At 39.1% G+C, this 23,432-nt stretch overlaps 1 protein-coding gene across 2 annotated transcripts; it reads left to right on the top strand.

The window, feature by feature from the left end:
- Nucleotides 1–1,025: 1,025 nt before the first annotated feature.
- On the top strand, nucleotides 1,026–22,517 carry c22h20orf194 (chromosome 22 C20orf194 homolog). Of its 2 annotated transcripts, XM_026339320.1 has the most exons (38): nucleotides 1,026–1,199; nucleotides 2,039–2,112; nucleotides 2,214–2,339; nucleotides 2,436–2,560; nucleotides 2,855–2,951; nucleotides 3,135–3,241; nucleotides 3,371–3,448; nucleotides 4,218–4,319; nucleotides 4,960–5,015; nucleotides 5,133–5,268; nucleotides 5,736–5,817; nucleotides 6,087–6,120; nucleotides 6,207–6,291; nucleotides 6,374–6,450; nucleotides 6,544–6,588; nucleotides 6,746–6,791; nucleotides 6,907–7,018; nucleotides 7,275–7,345; nucleotides 7,464–7,511; nucleotides 7,622–7,712; nucleotides 7,831–7,934; nucleotides 8,270–8,413; nucleotides 8,655–8,740; nucleotides 8,838–8,939; nucleotides 9,198–9,315; nucleotides 9,459–9,547; nucleotides 9,719–9,838; nucleotides 10,080–10,205; nucleotides 13,336–13,373; nucleotides 13,977–14,112; nucleotides 14,390–14,476; nucleotides 15,188–15,294; nucleotides 15,601–15,675; nucleotides 16,514–16,698; nucleotides 16,824–16,889; nucleotides 17,487–17,580; nucleotides 17,743–17,857; nucleotides 19,996–22,517. In XM_026339320.1, the coding sequence occupies exons 1-37, from the start codon at nucleotides 1,144–1,146 to the stop codon at nucleotides 17,847–17,849; spliced, it is 3,432 nt and encodes a 1,143-aa protein (XP_026195105.1). In that variant the 5' UTR covers nucleotides 1,026–1,143; the 3' UTR covers nucleotides 17,850–17,857; nucleotides 19,996–22,517. The 2 variants fall into 2 exon arrangements, with proteins under 2 accessions (XP_026195105.1, XP_026195104.1); XM_026339319.1 differs by having other exon boundaries at nucleotides 17,743–22,517.
- Nucleotides 22,518–23,432: the final 915 nt, after the last annotated feature.

The raw sequence follows: 23,432 nt of genomic DNA on the forward strand, positions 1-23,432 counted from the left end.
CATTCAGGTCTTTGGTTGAGCATGGAAAATCCCCACAGCACCACCATTTGTTTGAGTTAATTTGTGATATGTCTAAGTTTTATATCTGAATGTGTTGCATTTATACTAAAAGAAATTATGGTTACGGTCTATAACTACACTTTGACTGACTGAGACATGTGGTGTTTGTCATCACAGCAGAGGACGAGAACAGGGTCTGTGTCCAAAAATGTTTTACAGGTACCCCAGCATCTTCTTCTTCATATTACATCTTTATAACTGCATATTAGATACCATAAATGTCAATGAATGCCCATATCTACATGTAACAGTATCACCCTCTAGTGGGTGAAATAGCTGCATGATAAAAATGAGTGTTGGGATGTGAGAGGTCTTTATTCTGATTTGTAACATCTTTTAATGCACATTAAATAATGTTCCATTATTTCTTTATATGTGACCCTATTAGATGCTGGTTCTTGCAGAATTAAGCCACTCTGACAGCAACTTGTGGTTATTATGAAAAAGAAAGAAAGAAAGAAAGAAAGAAAGAAAGAAAGAAAGAAGTTGTATGTATACTTGCCATAACATGCAACATGCATGTGGGTAGTGTGCACAGTAGTTATTAACAGTGATTATAAAAAGGAAATCGGCTTTAAACGGTAAATAATTGCTCCAACAACATGCTGTAAAACTACGAGGTTATTGTGACATGCAGACACACGAGGCTTCAGTGGAAACCGGGGTTCCCGCACATCGACAACAACACGCACATCGACAACAACACGCACATCGACTGGGAGTCTGCGGGATGGCACCACCGCTGCCTGCCAGACCGTACTAAAGCGTCAAGTGGGGGACGTCGGCTGGCGAATTCCAATATGTGTATTTCTCATTGTGCCTTTATGTGGCTAACGCGAATTGTGGTGTTATAGCTACACAGTCAGTATAGTGAACAATAATAATTTGTGGTTCATTTTGTTAATATTGCCCCGAAGTATCGTTTGAATCTGCTGTGTGACCTATTTATGAGATGGTTCGCTCCGTTGCTATGCTAGCTTGTGGACATTCTCCAGGGAGATGGAGGAGCCTGTGTAGCTGCTCGGCCCGAAACAGAAATATAGGGTTGTTCGGTAAATAAAGGGAATTGTGTCAACTAATACAATGGCCGGTATAAGGAAAGTTAACGGGAAATTCTCGGGAATCAACCCTGCTGTCAGGTAACGTTGGTGTTAATGCTGAATTGTGTTCACAGATATCCAGCTAGCCTTGCTAACATTAGCTTCAACAGCTGTGTCCGTTATTAGTCGACGTTACAACAACAACAACGAAATTAACGGTAATTAACGGCAACGGTGCTGCTAACACCAACATTAGCCACTAACTTAGCCAGGTTAACCCTCGTAGTTTGTCCAGTCAGTCACATCGCCAGTGATAACTAATTCTGGCTCCTTAAGCTAACATATATTTACTCAGCTGTGCCCTAGACACCCCTAGAAATCCTCTGAATCCCAGCCTTGTCATTTTCATGACCAAAACCTAATGCTAACGTCAATGCAAAGTGTTCAGATCTCAAATAGAAACCAAAATGAACTAAAATCCAAGCAGAGGTTATTGTGAATACAGCCTAAATAACATGACTCACTCGATCTGTCATTTGATAATCTCATCTGCCAAAGCGGTGTCATATATTTACAGTATTATGACAAATTAGTGGCTTAAATCTTACATTAATAAGATGGCTCATTCCGAGTGAGGTTTGGCATGATCTTCTATGCTTTTTCTAAGTGCAAGTTACTAAGTTTGAATGATGAGCTAAAAATCCATAACATTAGCACCAGGTTCAATTTAGTAGTTGGACAGATGGAATAGATAAGGTGACATGAAAATGGTTTGTTGTCAAATGATGAGACGTGCTTGAAATTTTCAGTAACAATAATTAATTTGGAACTCGTGTTGAAGAATCCAAAATCAAATCTAAAGTCAGGAATGATCCTTGTAGCTCAATAATATCACTCAATAACTGCCATGTCTCGGTTTTAATTGTTATAACTTTCAGTTGCTGCCGTCTGCGTCAAGTTCAGTCTCTGCTCTGCGATGTTGCCACTCCTGATGGCATCCTGTGCTCTCTTGGTATGTTAAGTTGCAAACTGTTTTTTTATCTTTCAAAAACTGCCAACTGATGTGGCCTTAGGAAATCAACAAATTCTCATCTCATTTTTTGTGTATTTTAGGTATTGACAGTAGATATAATGAAGGGTGCACTGAACTGGCAAAATATCTGTTTTATGGACTATATGGAAGAAATCATTTTAATATGGACCATGTCCTTGAGGAGTTTCCTGAAGAAATGATGGATGGTGAGTTTTTCATGTGTTTTAGGTGTATTTAAAATGATCTTGTAATGTTTGCTTTCATTTTTATCTAATCTGTAATATGAATTATCCTCTTGCCAGATGTGATCCTGCTGATTAAAGCAGAGTGTGTCCATCTCTACTGCAACCCCTTGAACTACAACTACTTGTTGCCCTATGTGTCTCACTGGAGAAACCTGCATCTCTACTGCATGACAGAGACAGAGGTTAAAAAAACCTTTCTTTCCCAACAAGCCTTTCATTCATGTTAACTACAATGGTTGTATGCTATACTAAACTGTAGTTTGAACTCTTGGCATTAACCATTTTTAAGTCAACTTAGGTCTTCTGACACTCCTATATCAATGTACCAATCAGCAGATCGGTTTCATTGGTGGGAAATTCAAATGATACTCCTTGAGCAGTGTCTGTAATAGTGTTGTTGTAGTGTTGACTTGTTGTTCTTGAGATTAATCTATTTACTTTGTTGTCTACACTGTAATTTCCCAACCTCCACACAGTATGAAGATGAGGAAGCAGCAGAGGAATTCAAAATCTCTAGTTTTGTCACAATGGTGCAGGACTGCTATCGGATTGGAGTGCCTTACAGCTCCCAGGGTATATATCATCACATTTTTCAGAATACGTGTCTTTAAAATATTGTTTTGTGTTCACATGTGAACTGCATTGCATTACATCATATAAACTGAATACAGTGTAGTTTTACACATTTGACAACATGTACTTATTGTGTAATTATGCATACAGTACAGGAAATTATACTTGCTCTACTGTTTTTAGGACATATCCAGAAGTTTGATATGTTTATGGTGGAAAAGTGGCCCCTAATTCAAGCATTTGCCCTGGAAGGCATCGGTGGAGGAAGCTTTTTTACCATTAAATACAAGGTACATTCAGGCTTATAAAAGTGATATTTATTAGGCTCTGAGGTGGTACACATATTTTGTATTAGAGTATTTGTAGCACTTTATTGGACTTGTGGGTCTGTGTTTCTTACTTCAGCTCTGTTTTTCCAGCTTATGGATATAAGTGAGAAGCTTTGGCAGGTGTACAACAGACTCGATCCAGTGTCCCTGGACAGTCTCCTTGCAGAGGTACCATTGACTTCCATAGGATTCTGTGGCATTAACATGTTCATGTTCATAGAGCCGCTGATTTTATTAGGAGGATTGGTAATTTCTTTGAATTCACTTTAATTAAGCAAAATAATTGTTTTTATCACTATTATTTTTAAAAGCTATAGGCTCCAACACATTAATGCACATAACATAACACCCTGCTTACAATATTTAGACGGTTAAAGAGTTGCTTGTTTGAAACATATAGTTGATCATGTTTTGATAATTCTATTGCAAAAGTTAAGCACACACATTTACAAATAATAATTTGGACTCTATTAGTTGATGTTTTTTTTTTTATATCTTGAGAGAAATTTGCAACAAAATATATTTCAAACTAATTTAAAATGCAGAAAAACAAACAGTTGTATCTGTACCTCACAAACACACATACAGCACCCAGAGATGGGCTAGAAACACCTCCCAAGAATGTTTGACTTCATGCACTTTCACATCATTAGCATTATATTTGTTAGGTGAGTGTGATCATGACCAATCAATATCATATGTACTACTGGGGCGGCTGGTTAGTGTAGTGGTGACATCACCGCCTCCCATGTGGGAGACTGGGGTTCGAATCCCAGCTGTGGCCTAACACCAGTAGGGCTCCTTAGGCAAGACCTCCTCACGCTCACCCTGCCTACCTTTGTACCTCGTAATGACTTGTAAGTCGCTTTGGATAAAAGCGTCTGCTAAATAACTAAAATGTAAATGTACTGTATAATGTGGGTGTTGTTTATTTTAGGACTTGGTCAACTTTGAGAAGCAGTGGAGTGGCTTTTTCTCCAGCATGGACCTAGAAAGCCACTTGTCCATCTTGGAGCTGTCTGAAGCGCAGGCAGGCGAGGTTAGTTTATAGAAACGCAGTCTTTCAATACCAGAACTATTTCTAGACAATCTTTACTAATATTAATCATAATTATTACGGATGTAACAATTCTCCAAATCCGTGGTCAGGTTCGCACGTCTATTTTTTAGGCTTGATTTGGTTTATATGTCAGTTTTTGGTTTGATTTGGGGTTTTGAAATAGAGATAGCCCACACCCTGAGCGCCAGACATGTTATTTTCATAATGCAAAACATACACCTACACACAAAGGTAACTGATAGGTCCTGTTACAACCAGTATATATTGTTTTAAACATATAGATGTTATGATGATGTTAATATCTGGGAGACTCCAAGAGAGGTTGAATTTCTGCAACACAGTGGTGGTGTAGTAGGACACATGTCGCACACACCTCCATGGTTTTGGTCTTGGTGTCTGCTACACTCCTAATAATTGCCTTATGATACACTAAGTAGTTATTATAATTGACACTGTTAGTCAAATATTATTCAAAATTAATAGTTTTAGAAAAGCTTTTCTTTACAATGTTGCAGTGAATTCAAAGAGTAGTGTTTAAATGCCATTGTTTAGTATCTGGTCTTAGTAGTCAGCAATGTGTATTTGTGTCCATGTAATGTGTATTTTCACCAATACACAGGCTTTCCGGACTTATTACTCTCATGGACTAATCTCAAGCAACATCACAGATAAAAGGTATTTTTCATATTTTGAAGTTTTGCAGTTTGTAGAACAAAAAACTATATAAACAAAAAACTATATATACACTAAAATATAAATTCTATTTCTAATTCAAATGTTCTTTCCTTTCAGTAAAAGTCAGCAGCCCTTTGTGTTGTTTGGAAAGCATTCCTCTTTGGAGGATCTGGAGAGTTATTCATTCAACTTTGCCTCAGAGAGTCATCAGGTCCGCAACACAGGGCCTCATGGCTCTGCGGCCAGACACATGGTGAGAAACAGCAGCCGAATGAAGGATAACTGTACTTGGACACTGTGGTGCTGAGAACAAGTCTGAACAAACACTGAAAAACAGTATAATGTTTAAAATGTATGCAGTACTATAGGATCCCTATTAATGGTGGGATACCTACTTGAGTGGTTAGAAGAGTACAATGCATGCCACTGTGAAAAGTATTCAGCATTTCAAATGACATGGCATTCTACCATCATGTGCAATAATCTAAATCACAATGTTCATATTATAGTGGAAAACTGTCCTGCAGCACCACCTGTTGAATCAATTTGGTGCTGTGTGACTTTGTGCAGTGTTTTATCAAATCATCTTAAACATTTCTTTTTCCAGAAAACCGGTTTGCTTGTGGTGTTATGACTCATTTTGCACCACTTTTGTCTGTGTCAAATATGAAGTGGAAAGTAATTGTTAGCTTTAAAGAAACCTTTTTTTTCCTTTGTTAGATTCTGCAGTGTGTGGCTCCAAAAGGACCTCTAGCCTGCTCTCGGACATACTTCTTTGGCACCACCCACACTCCATACCTTGGTGAGGATTTATGTGACTTTGCCTATTTGATATTGATTGCCTGTATTTGTAAAATGCTGAAATTATTTATTAATTTTTTAAAATCAATTTTAGGGATAGCCCTGCTCCTTAGTATAGGTTATTAATTCAGAAGTCAATACAGTTACAACTAACCTTCTGTCAGAAATGCTTGTTAAAATGTTAGTTTGCATGGAATTTAAATGCAGGGATCTTAAAGGGCTGAGCTGGTTTGGGGTTAAGTGGGTAATTGTTTTATACTTGATTTACAGGAAATAAAAGCACAGAGCAGAAGACAGAAGTCTTGTAAGTGATTTAATTTTGGATCTTGTTATTCATATTTTTCCCTCTAAGCTATTGAACTGTTTAAATAAAAGTCATCTGTTTTCCAGGGTCTTGTCACAGATTTATTCTGCTGCTGTTCAAGCAGTCCTTTCAGGAATCAAATGCTACTCATGTACTTCCAATGCTACCAAAGTAAGAAAAAAGATCATCTACATAACAATGTTTTAAAACCAGTCCTGCATAGTTGCTCATAATGATGTATTCATTATTATAGGCTAAAGATGTAGCAGAGAACACCTTTCTAGTAGCGTTGGACTCAGTGAATTTAAGTCAGTACCGCAGTTCTCTCAGGTACAGTTTCTTTTCTCCACAGTCATCCACTGAATGAGACACAGCCAACATATATTGTTTCAGTCAGTTTGATTCTGTGATATCTTTCCTCAGGTCCAAATGTGACTTCAGCATTCAAGCAGTGAATAAGCAAGGAAGGTGGGTGTTACAGTAATGAGTCTTTATTGGTCATTTGCAAGCATTTGTATTTTTTGACACTGTTCCTTAACATTTTCATTTTTTAGACAAACACATAATAAACTGAGCTTTATTAAAAAAAACAAACATTTTATATTAAAAAATGTTTCTATTTCAGGATCATTCCTCTGACAGATGAAGAAAGTCGTTATGTAGTAAAAACAGTAAGTTAGATAACAAGCTTATTTTTTTCTTGTCAAAAGAAATAAGTGGAGTGTACAGTTTCCACTGAAAAGCATCTATTTTTATCTTCAGTAATTGTACTGCATTTTTTTCAAGGCCTCCATGACTGTCCATGATATCCCAGACCTGCAGTGGGAAGGGGAGAACCTGGGCTCTGTGGTCTTCTCTGAATCCTTTTTGGAGTCTAGCATCAACATTCAACAGAAAGGTACAAAAACAATCACATTACGTATCTTTAGAATGGGTTGCTGATTGATTCCACAAAAGAAATTAGATTTATATACTGTAATCAGCAGGACACAGGCACAGGTCACTGTCAACACAGGACAGAAATCTTTTGGAACAACAGAGACTAAAAATAGCCTGCCCTGGGGATCATATTTGTGTTTCATTTTCCATGTTTGTCATTCTTTGGCTTTATTGTTTATGCTCAGTTTCAAACTAGCATGTTTCTTCTCCTGCAGATGGCACTGTGTCTTCAGACAGCTGCTACACCATCCTGACTACAACTGTGCCTCGATATGCTTGCTGGCAGGTATGTGTGCAGCTAAAAATATATTTTATGTTACTGTCAAAATCAGAAACAGTTTTTTGAAGACTGGACTAGAAATAAACTGTATGTTTTTTAAATGTTGTTTGTTTATTAATTTTAGATGGAATCGGATGTAAAACACTCTGAGCAAGCCCAACATCTCACTAAGGTATCTTCAAAAAGCTCATATACCCAATGCATAACATGTTTGCTGGCCTACTGTATAAACAATATGTATGTGCATGTAACCTAATCACCTATAATGTGTGTCTCAAACAGAAAGAGGAAGACACTTGTCTGGGAACCTCTCTGACTGTAGCAGATGCTGCATATGTGTTCTCCAGCAGCCAGCTTTCCACACCTGAAGAAGGTAGTCAGACACTCATGCTGCAGAAGTCGGGAGTCTTTTTGCAGTCTTTTCTACATTTTGTGATAAAGGCTTGTGATTGTGTATAATTTCTTATTCTTTATTCAAAATAAAATTTTAGGGAAAATCGTTTTTTTCTCTGAGGGACTCCTGTTTACTCATTCCCAATATGGAAGCATTACTCTGTCCAAGGATCACATCAACACCATCAAGTTCTATGATCTGGTATGCATCTTATTCAAATGACTTGAAGAAACTATTTCAGTGTTGAGCAGGAAAATCACCTCATTTCATAGCACATTCACAGAGGATTTAAAATTTAAAACAAATTTAAATTGTAGTAAAGTAAAATAATTAAAAATAAAGTAAACTAGTAAATAAGATACTTAAGTATAAGTAAAATAAAAGCAAATTAAAAAAAAACTACCTTATTATAATAACAAGAGTAAATGTAATTTGTTACTTCCATCCCTGCTTGTAATGTAAAAAACGATTTGCTGTTAACTTCTATTCCTTGTATCAATGTGTGTGTCATTTAGTATGTGTTCTCTGATTACCAGGACTCCAGTGCTGTGGCATGTCTTTTTGTGGAGTATGAGACCAGCCTTCTTCCACATCTCCCATTCCCTCTCCACAGCTCAGACCAGTGTCTGGTCTTTGCTCTTCAGCCCAGGTCTAAGAGTCACAGGGCATTTTATTCTAAGGTAAGACCTTTAAGATACATAGCAATCTGAGTATATCTGATTCAGCATTAAATGTATATGTGTATGTATAGCTAAATGTAATCTTTAATTGAATAATTTCTTATTCAATACGCAGTGACAGTTAGTTATTAATCTGGTATCACTATTGATAGAGTTAAATTTACATAGTGTTGAAATTACAGTTATTTTAACATAATTAAAAACAGATACAGTTGTGTGACCCTTTCTAAAATGGTTTCAGGTTTTGTCAGAGTGGCAGAACTCTGACTCTGGATTAACTCTACAATTGTTGGACCAAGAGCAACTGACCTTGAGCCAGAAAAATATGTAGGAACACAACATTTTCTTTACTTGCTTCAGTAATGAGTACGAACTTTGTCCATGAATCCATTCCAAAAATTAATATATATTTTATCTCTGCCAGGCAGAGCAGACTACAGAAACTTCATGACAGTCAGGAACCACCCATGGCCAAACGCAGAGGCAGCCTGAAGACTTCATACTCCCACCTACCAGAACAGGACATGTAAGTATACACTACCCTTACTCAATTCACTGTCTTTTCATTAGTGCTGATCATCTACACTTGCTGTGAGCTACTGTGTGAGTTAATGTAGCTTCATTAACTGGCCCAAAATAAACAGTGCACATTTTCTTTTTTGCAACTATCAAATGCAAGTTACGTTAGCACCTTTTGTCAGCTTTTTGGTTTCCCCACATCTGTCACACGGTGAAAGTCTCTCAGCTGTTTTAAGTATTTGCAACGAGGTTTGGTCTACTGCAGGTTTCTTCAACACTTTGCCTTGAGCAGTATTGGTCAGGAGCCTATTATGTATGACCACCTGGGGGTGCTCTTCCCCTCTGCAGAGCTTAGGAATCCTGGCAATGACCAAGGAGACAAGGTGAGCAATGTGTCGCAAGGTTTTGTTGATAAATTAAACATTTTACTGTTTCCTACTAAGATTGAATTGTCCTCTGTTCCTTCTTGTATAAACTTTAACTTAACTGTGGTAAAGCTGATGTTGGCTTTTTAATGTGTGAAAAGGTTGTCATTACCATTATTACTGGACTGCCAGGGAGTCATAAGAAGAGACTCACTAACTTCCTGGTCCATCTGAACAAGGAACGTGAAAGGTAAAAGAGAATTCATCCAAGATTACTTTCCCTTGCTCCTTGCTATATTTTTTGGTATTTTAATTATCTTATTTTGTTGTTTTATTATAATAAAGACTTACGATACAAAGATTGTTAAGACTTACAATACAAACATAAATACTACAGATTTCTTTTTTATCGTACCCATAGATGGATGGTTTACGAGCCTGATAGCTCGGGCAGCTTCTCAGCGTCTCATCTCCAGCAATATTTGGCCAGCTTCCTGGAGAGCCAAAGAAGTCCAAGAAGTCTGTTGGTGCTTACACCTGGGTAAGAAAACATGCTGATCAATTTGATACAGCTGGGAACTAAGAAGTCAGAACTCACCCAGTAGAGCAACTTCTGTATTGGATTAAGTACTATGTACAAATAAAGCTTTTCATTCCAAAAATACAACAATTTGAAAAAATGTAATACTGATGATTTCATTCTAATAAGTAAAACAGCAGCTGAATACCAAAGTCTTGTTTCGTATGTGTTGACTTTAACATAAATAATCCTATCTGTACAGATACACAGATGTTCTGGATGTGGTCCAAGCTGTGCTTTTCCATCCCAACCCAGTCGTCCAAGCATGTTTCACTATTGGTGCTGTCACTGCCTGCGTAGACCCCCTTGCCTCCTGCATGGAACACAGGTGAAATTTCTGTCTCCATTGGACTGATACAAAATTCTGGTGCTGGTAAAGGAAAAAGTCTGAATAAGCTAAACGGTCATCAGTGTATAATTACTTAGAGATGTATCCATTGACATCAAATACTCTTTTGTCTGACTTGCCGTGTAACATAAATAGAGGATTGAATTTCCATGTGTGGAATATATTTGCATAATTATTATGCAAGTGCATTTTCTCAGGATAATTTTTTATTGCAGAACACATTCAATGTTATAGTAGATTCCAAATCCTTCTTATTAAGAAAGATGAGCCTTATTCCAGAAGGGAGTTAATTCAGTTTGAGAAAGAAAAAAAAAAGGTGTGCATGATGATTAGGCAACTGAATAAATTGTGTTTCTGAATGTACATCATAAGCTGACATTAAAGAAATGTGTTTGGACCCAATATGCTGATCCCAAAAAAAAAGTTTGTTGTACTGCCTTAACGTCTGGACTCTGTGGTGGCCAATCCATGTGGGAAAGTGATGTGTCATGCTCCCTGAACCACTCTTTTACAATTTGAGCCAAAGGAATCCTGACATTGTCATCTTGGAATATGCCAGTGTCATTAGGGAAGAAAGTTGATCAATAACCTGGTCATTCAGTATATTCATGTAGCCAACTGCAGCAACCCCAGATCATAGCACTGCCCCCACAGGCTTGTACACACTAGGCATAATGGGTGCATCACTTCACCCGCCTCTCTTTTTACCCTGATGCTCCCATCACTCTGCAATAGGGTCAATCTGGACTCATCAGACCACATGACCATCTTCCATTGGACAGTTCTTAACCCCGGTTTTAGTAGTTTCATCAATCTCCTTAGATGTTTTCTTTGCTTGAATTATGTCAATCATTTGAACCTTCTGAAACAGATTAACATCTTTTCCACGACCACAGGATGTGTCTTCAGACACGGTTGTTAAAGAAATAACTTGTTGCTAGCTAAAAATCCATGCAGTAATTATTCAATGGGAGGCTCTTACCTATTTGCTTAGTTAAATCCAGGTGGTAGTGGGGTTTTTTTCGACGGGCAGTGTACAATACTCCAATAGCCTCCTTTGTTTTTAATTACTTGCATGAGTCTGTTGTCCATGTTATCTGTCAGTTTCTTTTTTTATTCATGGCTAGATGCTGGTCAGAGACATTTATTGCTTTCCCTGACTTACACTGAGGAGGGCCAACAGGTTTCTAGTTGGAATTAAAACAGGGAAACAAGGGGGCCAAGTCATCATTTGGTCATCCTTGAAGCCTTTGCTGACTAGCCAGTCAGTGGAGTACTTGGATGTGATATGATGGAGCATTGCCCTGCATAAATATTATGGTCTGTTTGAATGCTACAGACCGCTTCTTGGTCCATCCATTCATCATAGATGAGCCCACAACATTAATGATAAGATAGCTAAACTTTATTAATCCCTGAATTTCCCTTCAAGGAATAATAAAGTTTATCTAATCTTATCTGGTCCAGATGCTAATAACTGTGCACACAATGCAAAATATAAGGAAGGTGTTACTTTATACCACACCCTCTTTTAATCAAGCAATTACATCACTTGGGAGTGATTCTACAGAGTGAATATTGAGGTTGAGTTTTTTGAGTTTGGTGTTGAAATGATGTTTGTGAAAAATTATTTCATCATAATTCAAGTTTCAAAAAACATTATTGATCCCAGAGGGAAATAGCTTTGCCTTCTGTTCTCTTCCAATAAAGGAAGATGAGTATTAGAGTGTTCCAGCTTCCAGTCACATGACACTTCTAGCTATTACAACTCAGTGCTGGGCCCCTTTTACAGAGGAGCTCAATCCTATATTTAATCTCACTCTCCTTTTGTTACAGGCTTTAAATGTAGCTTACAGAGCTTCTCACTGTCATAAATTGACCAAGCTGCTCTACACAATATGACATACCACTCTGTTTAATAGGCTGTTTTTCAATTGCACAGCCAGGCTGGGTTGCTTAGAGATTCTTACATACAAATGAAGTCTAAAGGGTCACGTTTTCAACATGCTTGGAGAACCACTGTTGCTTTCTTTCTTTCATTACCTGAAATTTAATTGCAAAGTCAGTGGGTGTTGAACAAATGCCACAGTTAAGCAGTTGAGAAAAAATCTAAAAACTGCACAGCCTTTAGATGAGGTGATTTTTTTTAGCCATTCAAGCTTTAGTTGTAAATGTTAATTGTTATGAACTGTGAACTTGGATCAGCAGTGGAAAATGTGTAATAAGGTTTAGTTAGCAAGGTGTTAAGTGACTTTTCCATATCAGGCATTTTCATCAAGCACCACATCTCTGTTTCCATAGATTGTGTGGAGGTGTGTGGACATCTACTATGGTGTTAATTGGGTGTGGTTAGCCCATCTTAGGCCTGACCTGCCCGTCACCCCCTCAACATAGCCCTGTAATCCTGCAGATCCACATGTGGGACCAGTGTACCCTCCCAACTGAAGCTCATCAGTCAGTCTTGATCCATTCTTTGTGATGAATGTAGACAGTTAATTACATCAGGTCAGGAAAGATAAATGCCTTTCAAATTGCTCATCCTCCATTTTGCAGGCTCCCTGGGAGCTGTAGAGGAGGGTCTGTGGTGTTTGGAGACTGACTTGGCTCAGAATGGTTATTCGGAAAGTGGTGTATAACACTGATTGATTTTAAAACTCTGGATAAATTAGGTTAAGATTAAATGAGATTACAGAAAGATGTTCAGTTGCCATTGGTCAGTTGCCATTCATAGTCATGATGTCATCTTATGAAAAATGTGCCACAATGGATAACCACATTGCTAGCTAAGTGACATAACATGGAATTGTGCCTGTTTATTGCTGCACAACTTGGACAAGTTCCCATTAGTCATAGATAGAGGTTTTGTTAATGACGGTAATGTGGAAGATGTGAGTCAAAGTAAAGAGGACTAATAAGTAAATAAGTTAAAAAACTGCTGTTGTATGTATTTAACGCAGGTAAATCATTTTAAACATAGTCTGTTGCCATGACACCGTGAACATTTCAGTCAAAATCAGCTGGGATCTGAACAATGGTCAGCAGTCATTGCTCACCCTATACTCACCCAGTACAGTATATTTAACTTGTGTTCTTCTGTCTTTCACTATAGGTTTGCTTTTCCTAAGTTGTTGGAGCAGTGCAGCCAAGGTAACTACATCCTGTTTATTGCACTGTTCTACCATCTAGCCATTTTCTCAACTACAACATATTAGAGATTCCACTCTAACAAAATCACCCAGTGAAGGAGTAACATATTAATACGTTGATGTTTTGTTGTCCATTTTGACTTGTGAGATAAAATACACTCTAAATCACTCTACGCTAAATCAGGTCATTAAGTTGCACGTGTCACACTTCTACTATCATAGCAATAAAATACGTCTAACTTTGCTACACAGACGTCTGTGGTGACAGTGAAACGTCACCCATCCTACAGCTACCATCCACCTCCACTTTAACATTTTAGATTATATTATAATATAAAAAAGGACCAACAGGCAGTTAAGCAGAAAATAACTTCAAATGTCTTTAGTTTTTCTTTCTTTTGTTAAACAGTCATTTTGTAGCTATCAGAATGTCACCTAGAAGCCTAAAGCAGTCATCTTGTGGGTAGATCCAGAAACCAGAAATGCCTATTATAAAATACCCTGTTTCCACAGTGTCTACACGTGTGTTGTATTTTCAGTAAAGTGAGCCAGTTTCTTTCTCTTCCAATTCATATTCTGCTTTTTGTGCCTTGCTGTATGTCAGGTATTGTGAGTACAGTGGTGTTCACAGGGCTGACAGCAGAGCAGAAGCACCCTCTCATGCAGCATGTTCAGCAGTTGGTACGCTCTGCCAACCCCACTGCAGCCTTCATACTGGCAGAGAGAGGAGCTGTCACCAGGTAGGCGCCCACAGAATCATGATCAATGCTGCAAACAGTCATTTACCTGCTTACATCGTTGCCAAAAATATTCACTCTAGGCTCCATTTATTCCACTTTTTCAGTGTGTGTTTAAGTCTGTTGGGTCAGAGCACTGTTTATTTACACAAAAATGTGCCTTGAACATTTTCCATTGCATTCCACACTTAGTGAATGTGCTATTGTTGTAATTATAAACTTATTAGGCAATATTTGTTTATAGACTTGTAATCACAGTAAACATTATTGTCTACATTAGGAGTGAAGATGTGAATCTGATATTGTCTGAAAGCAGCTTCAGTGAGCCACAGATGCTGAGAGCACGTTATGTTCTCTACCCTGGATGGTAAGACCCTCATTCTACATTCCACTCTACTGGTTATGACCCCCATGTGTCCTGCTGTGTCCACATTCAACCTTTTGGCCACTGCGAAACATATTGACGTTGATCCATGCCTCTGCGTTCCTCGGTCCTACCTCGACTCCCTCCCTGCGGTTTAATTGCCACTCAGCTGCAGTTGTAGGGTATCGGCTGCTGATTGTCGTAAAGCCCCTCAGGGCATCTTGTGTTCTATCACCAGCTGCTTCCTGGCAGCACAGTAACAAGCTGTTGGCCATGCAGTTGCCACGTACACAGAGGGGTCTCCTTCCCTTTGGATCTAGGCCATTCAGCCTTCATGCCTTAGTGGTCAGCCTAATGTGAACCTCTGCTTAATCCTCCCCTCAGATAGCACACTCGATATCTGGGCAGAATCTGTCCCTTTTACTCATCTTCTAACCTTTATTTGTGTGTGCCTTGTGTGTGTTTGAGCTGTTTCTTACATATCCTGAGCTCTATGACCAAGACAAGAATCTCTTTCACCATGAGAGTTTCTACATGGATAGATTTATCCTTCATTTTTGTACTTTCACCCCAATTTACATCCACGGGCCCCTGTCCTGTGGGCAGCTGGTAGAGTAAACAACTTTCCAGCCAAAGACAAAATGTAGCACAAATGTTTGGCTTGCTCTGGACTTTCTCACCATGTGTGTAATGTGCATGTGTTCTGTGTTTTAGGTGCAAAGGGCGTTTCTCTTCTGGTTCTGGGTCTCTGGTCCTCACCCAGCAGTTCATGGCTTTCAACCGGCCCCTAGAGAGGCCTCTATTTGTCACCCGCTGTAAAGGTGAGATGGAAAGAGAACCTCCCCCCTTTTTTGACTCTTACATGTGACAGAAAGCTCCAGATATGACCTGCCAAGGTTTGATGATGATTACATAAGCTGCCTTTCCTTCCAAATATGGAAACAACTGAGGCCTCAAAGTAATTGTCAGCCGCTGCTGTGAAATATTGTGTATTGCTGAAGGATGCATTTGTGACATATTTTTACCAATTTTGCTTTTCATAAATTAATTTACATTATTATTATTGTTATATCCTGCAGATTGTTTATTGTTCACAATATTTACTGCTCTCGTATTTTTTTCCACAGCATTCAAGTCATCTCTAAGGCCAAGCCCCTTTCAAGGAAATGTGTACAATATTTGGGGAAAAGTCAGATTTTCTGGTAGGAATTACATTTTCCTTTTTTCTTGAAAGATACATTAGCATTTTTGCTAACTAATTAAATTTTCAGACCAGATGAATTTTAGAGAACTTTTGTTAAGAATTACTAAACAAATGTGATTTCTTTCTTTGGTAAATATTTGATCTGCATTTGCATTTCCCAGTTTTGGGTATTATTAGAGAAAGGTTACCCTCAAGGCAGGCAAGAAGCTCTTGACGGTAGGAATATTGCTCGATTTTTGCTCTGGTGTCTGGTGTTTAGAATTCAGCTCATAGTTCACTGGTTTCTACGTTGGTTTTCTCCACATATGTTTTCTCACTCTTTTTTTCCATTTTAAGACCTGTGTAGAGTTGTTGCATGAGGAGAGAGTGCAGGTGTCTGTGAGGAGATGTGCAGAGAGTGTGCAGATATTTGTAGAGAGTTGGGGAGATGAAGTATTGTGGAACAACTGTGGAGCCTGTATGATCCTGACACGAACACCCATGTTTCCTTAGTGTCAACTGTATATCTCAGTCACTGTCTTAAGGGAACTATATCATTTACATCACTTTATAGTTATTTTTACTTGATTTACTTTATTTAGTTATTGTATTTAGCTGTTGTACATTTGGTACATATTTTACATTAAGTTAGGACATATTTGACATGTTTTATCTTGTTTTGTACTCACACATGAGTTCTATGAGCCATTTTGGGAACAGAGGGACTGTATGGATGTTAAAACATTAACACCCCACCAACAGCATGCTGTTACCATATGAAGCTGCTGTGGCAGGTGTTACACTAAGTGTGAACTGTGTGTGGCTTGGATGTGAGCTTGGATCTCTGGAACTTCCAGACTCAGACCAGCTAATGGAGGTGAGCTACAACACAGTCAGCAGGAGCCTGAGTATTGTCCCAGACCAGAGTGCTGGCCTTCTGACCCTGGGCCCCAAGGAGACTAACACCTGCTTCCTGATCTTTGATGGTGTTGACCTCACTGAAGATGTACTCAAGGACTGGCTCAGACTGTGCACCAAGCAGGTACAGGAAAAGCTGCAGTGTTTTTGAGGGCAGTTCATCTAAGTCGTAAATATATTATTAACATGCTGGATCGAGAGAAAAAAAAAACTACAGTCTAACCACAAGTCTATTGTTTCTGTTTCCAGAGGCAGACAAAGAGGCCTAAGAAGACTAAAGGTACCCTGTCACCACAAGAAATCAAGAGCATACATGTGAGTCTGTTCATATATAAATATATATATAATATAGTTTCATGTTTACCAGTTGTGGGATTTTGCATGTACACAACTGAAATAAAGCTGCTCTTTGGAGTTTTGTTGACTGGGGGCAATGTTTTATGAGGTAGCACCTGCTGTCATTATAACTACTGTATATTGAATTACTTTCATGCACGCAGTGCACGCTATGCACTTCCCTGCTCATGGTTTTCATGCTTGGCGAATGTAAGATCTTTAGCAATGCACCAGGCTGAGGATGGTGCGCAAACACTGGTGTAGATTCCAAAGATTTGCTTCACAAATGTGTAAACTGAAATACATTCCACATATTTGTCATATGTCAGGCATGTGTGAACATATAGTTTGTTTTATGACAAACAGTGATCACTAGAAAAGCTCCACCGGCTACCTTTAGGTTTGCTGTCAGTAAACCAAAAGCAAAATATGAACTCCTCTATGTTAGATACAGAACTTTTCTTTGCAGATTTTCCTTATACTGTAAAAGTTCTTTGAAGGTCAATAACTGTAACTGATGTGTACCTTTGCAGCCAATAATCTTGACTGAACTTGATATTATATGCTTCTGTTTAGAGGATCAGGCACTTGGATCCACTACCACCGGGCTATTTCTACAATGGCTATCAGTACGTTGACATTTTTGGAGAAAAAAGCAACTTCCATCCGAGTATCCTTTCCTGTGTGTGGTTACTGTCTCGCTTTTGGAAAACGCTATAAAGTTTGTATGTTTGTTTTTCCAAATTGTACAGTTTGACATTCTCCTTGAAGCTGTATTTACTTCTGTGTGTGGTGATTGTACTGTATTCCTTTAACATCACTGTTACTGCAGACATGGAGAAGTTTATCGAAGAGTACATTGCTGAGGCCAACAAAGAGATTGAGCTATTCAACCGTCAGCTGGAGCTGCAGGGACAGCCCGACCTGTTTGATCCATGATAGAATCTGTGTGTATATCCACTGCCTCCATCTGTTATTTAACTCTAAGGGAACCACGATGGGAGGGGCAGGGGGGGCACTGAGTTTATATACTTCACACCACATGCATCTGCAGAAACTAGTGCTGCTAGGTTCATTAATTATCTATCTGTGTGACTTTTATCTCTTCATTTGGCGTCATAAAAGGATGAGTAGACGTGAGCTTTTGAATAATCAGATTACCCATCAAAAGCTGGGTACGTCATGGCACGACCAATAATGGTACAGTAAGCACCTTGGTGAGTCAGGTATTATACTTATCAAAGTGTTGTGGTCACTTGTGTTAATTCACATGAGAGTTATTCGCAACTACAGACAAATATGAAGCATAATGCAACACACGACTCCATCTCCAAACCAATCAGATTAGATCAACTAAGCCTGCAAGCTTTGAGACTTTCACAATCAAAGGGAATTTCCAACCACACACTCGTAGAGCTTTTGCGTTTCTGTTTATCACAGTTGGCAAATTAAGGCCTCTATTTCTGGAAAGGCATGGATAGCCATGTGATTCTGGTGAGCTCCCTGGTGGGGTTTCTCAAGAATTGCTCCTCCTGTGTGGTCACCCAATCCGTGGTCCACCTGTTAGCTTGTCTGCGTGCCACGCTGCAGCAGGGGCAGCGCTTGGCCATAGAGCTGTAAACATTGTGGACGGCCTGTTGGCTACAGACAACTGATGAATGATGCCATTAATCACATAGCTATATGCCATCCCATCACCTTATTTTAAGACTCTTAAAATGAATCTAATGAAGTGTAATAAAGCAGACTGCAGCAAAGTGCTGTAGTTATACAGCGGCTGAGGCTTCACCAGAAAGCTTTCCTTAAAGCACGGTATTGTTTATTATTATGCTGCTAGTAAACAGAGCGACACCAGGTCAACGCAGACAGTTCAGCTAGATGTTGGATCCCTCATTTCATCATTTTGGACAAAATGTTCATTTGTTGTAACTCAACATTCCTATGGGCTTTTTTAGTTATTGGGTCGCTGCCTTTGGGTGGGGTGGGGGGAAAGTGAAAGAATCAGGGAAAATCTAGATTCACTGCTTGGTTGGGTTTGGGGGAACATTACTAGAACCCTTAGGGGAAGTTTAAGGCTTTGTATCAGTGATGTGATGTTTCAGAGAACCTGACTTTATGTCCCGTTTCATTTAGTACTTATGCTACTGTTTGCTCTGTCACACTAATGTTCTAGCATACTTCCTGTATCTGGGTTCCTAAACACGTTTTCAAATTCTAGAACTTAGGGGCATCAACGTTTGATACATTTATCAGTAATTTCACTGGAAAATCTGAGTTGTCATTTATGCAACTCTGTATTTGGTTTGAATTCTAACATGGTTAAAAATACATTTGTGATTAAAGTAAAAATGTGGAACATTTAAAAGTGTTTAGAAACAAGTTACAGTCTCAGTGGCTTTCATTCGCTATGGGGTCAGCAGTGTAACAACAAGAAGGATTAGCTGTGTTTAGATTGAGTGGTTCTATGTTTTACCTTGAGAGTGGACGTTGCTGCTATGCTATGGTACGATGTATTGTCCTTTTGTACTGTACCCAGAAAACTAAGTAGAAATGAGAGGAAGGATGTTCCCGCTAAGATATTTTAAGTCCATTATCAAATTCAGGGCAATAACATAGAAGATGGGGGGGAAATTCTTGTTAGTGATGTGGACACTTCTTCACTGTTGTACAGTATGAGTCTTATCCAAGCAGTTATTTTTAGATCAGAGTATGTTGGGTTGTCATTCACAGGGCTCGCTATGTCATGTTTTGCATGTCTGCCTGAAAGCGCTGTCAACGGCTAGTAAAATTTAAATAATGCATTATTTGCTTTTCAATTGCCAGACAAACATGGAGTGATAGCATTGTTAGCAAGTTCTGTTCCCCCAGTGGACCAAGTATATCTGTGCAGGATGAAATAATCCTGAACCTAAACTCAACCTGACACTACACTGCTGGCCCCATCATCCTGTCCAAGCCATAAGATCTTATGCTAGATGCACCACTGTTGTTTAGAAGAATAATGTATTGCATATAACAACATTTAATATGAATAATAATACCAGTGAAGTATGCCTCTAACATGTATTACCTTGGCATGTTCCAGATAGCCAGCTAAAGAGGAGTTCACATGGAGAGGAGGAGCTCACCTCACGTTTCTCATTCCATTAACTCCTCTCTTACAGTCCTCCTCTTTTACTCTGTAAAAGAAGTGCAATTGTACGTTGTGTTTTTATATATTCTACTTACAGTACTCTCCAGTAGCTCTTTAAGGACAAAGCAGCACAAACAAATAATGACGTGCTAAATTCTCAGTCTCTCACAGCTTGTATTCTGTGGTCTGATGGATTCTGGCTCTGAGTGCTTATGGTTCATATGACACTATAAAAGGTCTTAATGAGAAAAGAATGTTTTATTTTTTATTTTTTTAAATAAAGATGTCACTTGGAAAAAAGCTCTAATGGCAAATGCCAAATGGGACATAATGCACATACAGATTACTGTGCTTTTTTTCAAAGTGGAGCAGGATAATATGTATAACATACAGTAGATCCTTTGTGGACAAAATGACAACTTTTGTTTAAGCTGGATCCTCTGGTTAGCCTTTGAGAGATGCACTCTTTAAAGCCTTCTATCCTCAACAACAGTTGCTGTCTTTCTGTAGTTATGTAATACTGCAGAGAGTTACCTTGATTGACAGTGAGGCTGATGTATGGGAGACTGAATGTGCTACAACTTGAAACCTGCTACACATGTCAGAGAGCAGGGGAAATAAACCATAATTGACCAAGCGATCAAAAAGTAGTCCTTAAAGAGTCGAGGGTTATGTAAGATGTTTGTTATAATTAAATCGAATTACCACTAAAACTACACACACACACACACACACACACACACGACTATTAGTACAAGTGTGTCTACACTATTTTGCATGTGTTCAGATGTCATGTGATTATAATACCACATACAGTATATTCTGACAGAATTGCCTTTCACCAAACTGGTACAACAAAGAGAAAAGAATCACTTTTATTTTCCTCATTTGCTAAGAATTCGAATTACCTCGAAATGACAAATCGTATTTTTGTAAGACTGTGAATTGAACATGCTAGATGCAAGCAAAACGTCTCTTCTCGCACAAGCTACAAAAAGCAAAAGCTGATGCAATTATTATTATTTTATTTTTTTGTAATAAAAAAAACTCAAAGAAAATCTGATCAGTTATGAGACGTCAGGTTTCTCTGATCCAGCAGTGCCTTGGCTGCGACTAAGAAAAGCAGAGATTAAAGCTGCATTCAGAGCTCCATCCCTCTCCCTGTCGCAGGGGGAGGGGGGTTGTCAGATGAGGATCCGTCCTTCAACAGTGTTGGTGAAAGGAATCCATGGAGTCATTCTTTAAAGCAAATGCGTTTTTACTAAGCCAGAGGGTAAAGCAAGCAAGGTCACATGTGGGAAGGCCAGTGGAGGGCTGTCGATGATTCAGGAATTCTTGCAAACTAACCAAAAAGATGTTGGAATACGGGCTGGGTACTACACAGAGAACTAAAACAGCTTCTGAAATTTTACAATGATTTCAGTGATAGACTCAAGGATTGAGTTTGTGACTAAAGTTGGGTAACCCTTACTTACAGTGCTGCACTTTAGGGGCCCTGAGAGCCCTCCACCCACCTCTCAGTGTGACTGCTTCAGAGCTTTCTGGCAGACTGAGCACCGTGGTGTCTTCATCCTGTATGTGGAGACTAGCGATTTTGTAGCTGAAGTTATAGGACAAAAACAAAGTTTGGTGTTAATTGGTTTTCTATAAACTGGGGCTAATGTGATATCCTTGTACTGCAGTGTGATAATGCAGCATGAGGGATTTGGTATTTCTTTAGTTTTGAAGATTGGCTCCAGTGTTTGAAAGGGCCAACCATGTGGAATGTACGCGCTTCTTGAAGAAGTGGATATTTTTACGGTATTTTTGTGCTTATTGGATAAGGGCGGCTTGAAAATGGATTTTAACTGACCAAAAATTCCTCTGGCCTCAGGGGACTGTTGATACTAATTGTTTGAGCTATTCTGTCTGAGCAAGGTTAAAAGGGAATTGCATGCTTCTCACCCATCAGTCGTCACAGACAGCGAGAAGAATTTGCTCAGGTGTACTTATTATTCTCATATGTGAGATTTCATATTTGCCCTATAAAAACACGTGAATGAAGAAGATGGGGGTGAAATGGTGTCTGTAGCAACACCCTCGCTGGTCACACAACTGTGTATAAAAAGGATGTTGGTGTCAACACTAACCATTGAAGTTAGGGGCCGTTTGATGTCATGATGGCAGAATTAGATCTGGGAAAAAGCAAAGGGCTCATTTTTTCTCCCCTAATCTACAAGCTGTCCAGAGTAAGAAGGAAAAAATAACGTCTTCTGGTCTCTATTGTGATGAGAAGCAAAAAAAATCCCGACAAACTTCAAAAGTGCCAAACTGACTTCCACATTTTGTTTTGAGGGCGTTCACAGAACGTGAACAAAACTGAACTGCATTTGCACAAAACTACTGTAACTTCTGTTTTTTTCCTGTGACTGATGCTTTTATAATCTAACTGTTGTATTTATTGCACCACATATTCCATTAAATATTTATATGATTGACCAGTGTTTATTCTTTTGTCACAAAAAACATTCACTCATCTAAATTTCACTTCAAGGCTGCTGCACTTTGATTACACGATAACGGTTTTATTCTCAGATGTCAGACACACATGGAGCCGGTTCAGCATAGAAGTGGATTTGTCTCTTGAAGAGTCCACATAGATACGCTGTGTCCATCCAAAGCTTCGTATCAGCACCAGCTGAGGCAGGGAGCTTGCTGTTATTGAGACTGTGAGAAGTAGACTAAACAGAAACTGTGAGTGTGTGTTTGATGGTTCAGCTACTAATGTAGAGACCTGGCAGCTAAAACAGAGCTGAGAATGTGAGGAATACTGCCCCACATAGTTCAGTTTTAGCCCTTCGTATCCTCCTGCAGCGTGTGTGTGTGTGTGTGTGTGTTTTAAAGAAAGGCTGACGGTCTGTGTGTCCTTGTATTGTTGCCAGGCAGATACAGTCCTCCACATGGCTGACCTCTGACATCAGCGTTTTCTCACCTCTCTTCTGCCACCACTGTGCCGTCATTTTCTCCCCAGGGACTCAAGGCAAGACCCTCCACCCAGATACACTTAGCACACTTAAAACACACTCTTACCATATCGCTTCCATCATTAACCGCCCTTCTGCTCCTCCCCACCCCCCTATTGTTGTATTTTTACTTAGGCAGTGAGCTCAGGCTATTTGTGGGCCGTTACGACAGCCGCATGTAAACACTCATCACTCTCACTGGCGTCTGCCAAAGCCTGCTGAGTGGGACCAGGTCCCTGAAACAATAGTTCACTGTACAGAGCTGCATTTGTTCTTTTTTAACTAAGGGGGGCGTAGGGAAGTTTTCTTTTCTTTTACCAGCCTTGACTTCAACTGTCCCCAGGGCTTTGCTGTTTCCTCCTGTATTGGACAACTTATTGTCCGTCA

Source organism: Anabas testudineus, chromosome 22 (genome assembly GCF_900324465.2).
Source record: "Anabas testudineus chromosome 22, fAnaTes1.2, whole genome shotgun sequence".
Classification (NCBI taxonomy): domain Eukaryota; kingdom Metazoa; phylum Chordata; class Actinopteri; order Anabantiformes; family Anabantidae; genus Anabas; species Anabas testudineus.

Excerpts from the sequence above, each read along its gene's own strand:
- c22h20orf194 (XM_026339319.1), top strand. The coding sequence starts at position 1,144 with ATGGCCGGTATAAGGAAAGTTAACGGGAAATTCTCGGGAATCAACCCT. Across the intron at positions 15,676-16,513 it reads GGGAAAAGTCAGATTTTCTG|ACTCAGACCAGCTAATGGAG; the intron begins GTAGGAATTACA and ends TGGAACTTCCAG. Across the intron at positions 17,581-17,742 it reads AAAAAGCAACTTCCATCCGA|ACATGGAGAAGTTTATCGAA; the intron begins GTATCCTTTCCT and ends CTGTTACTGCAG.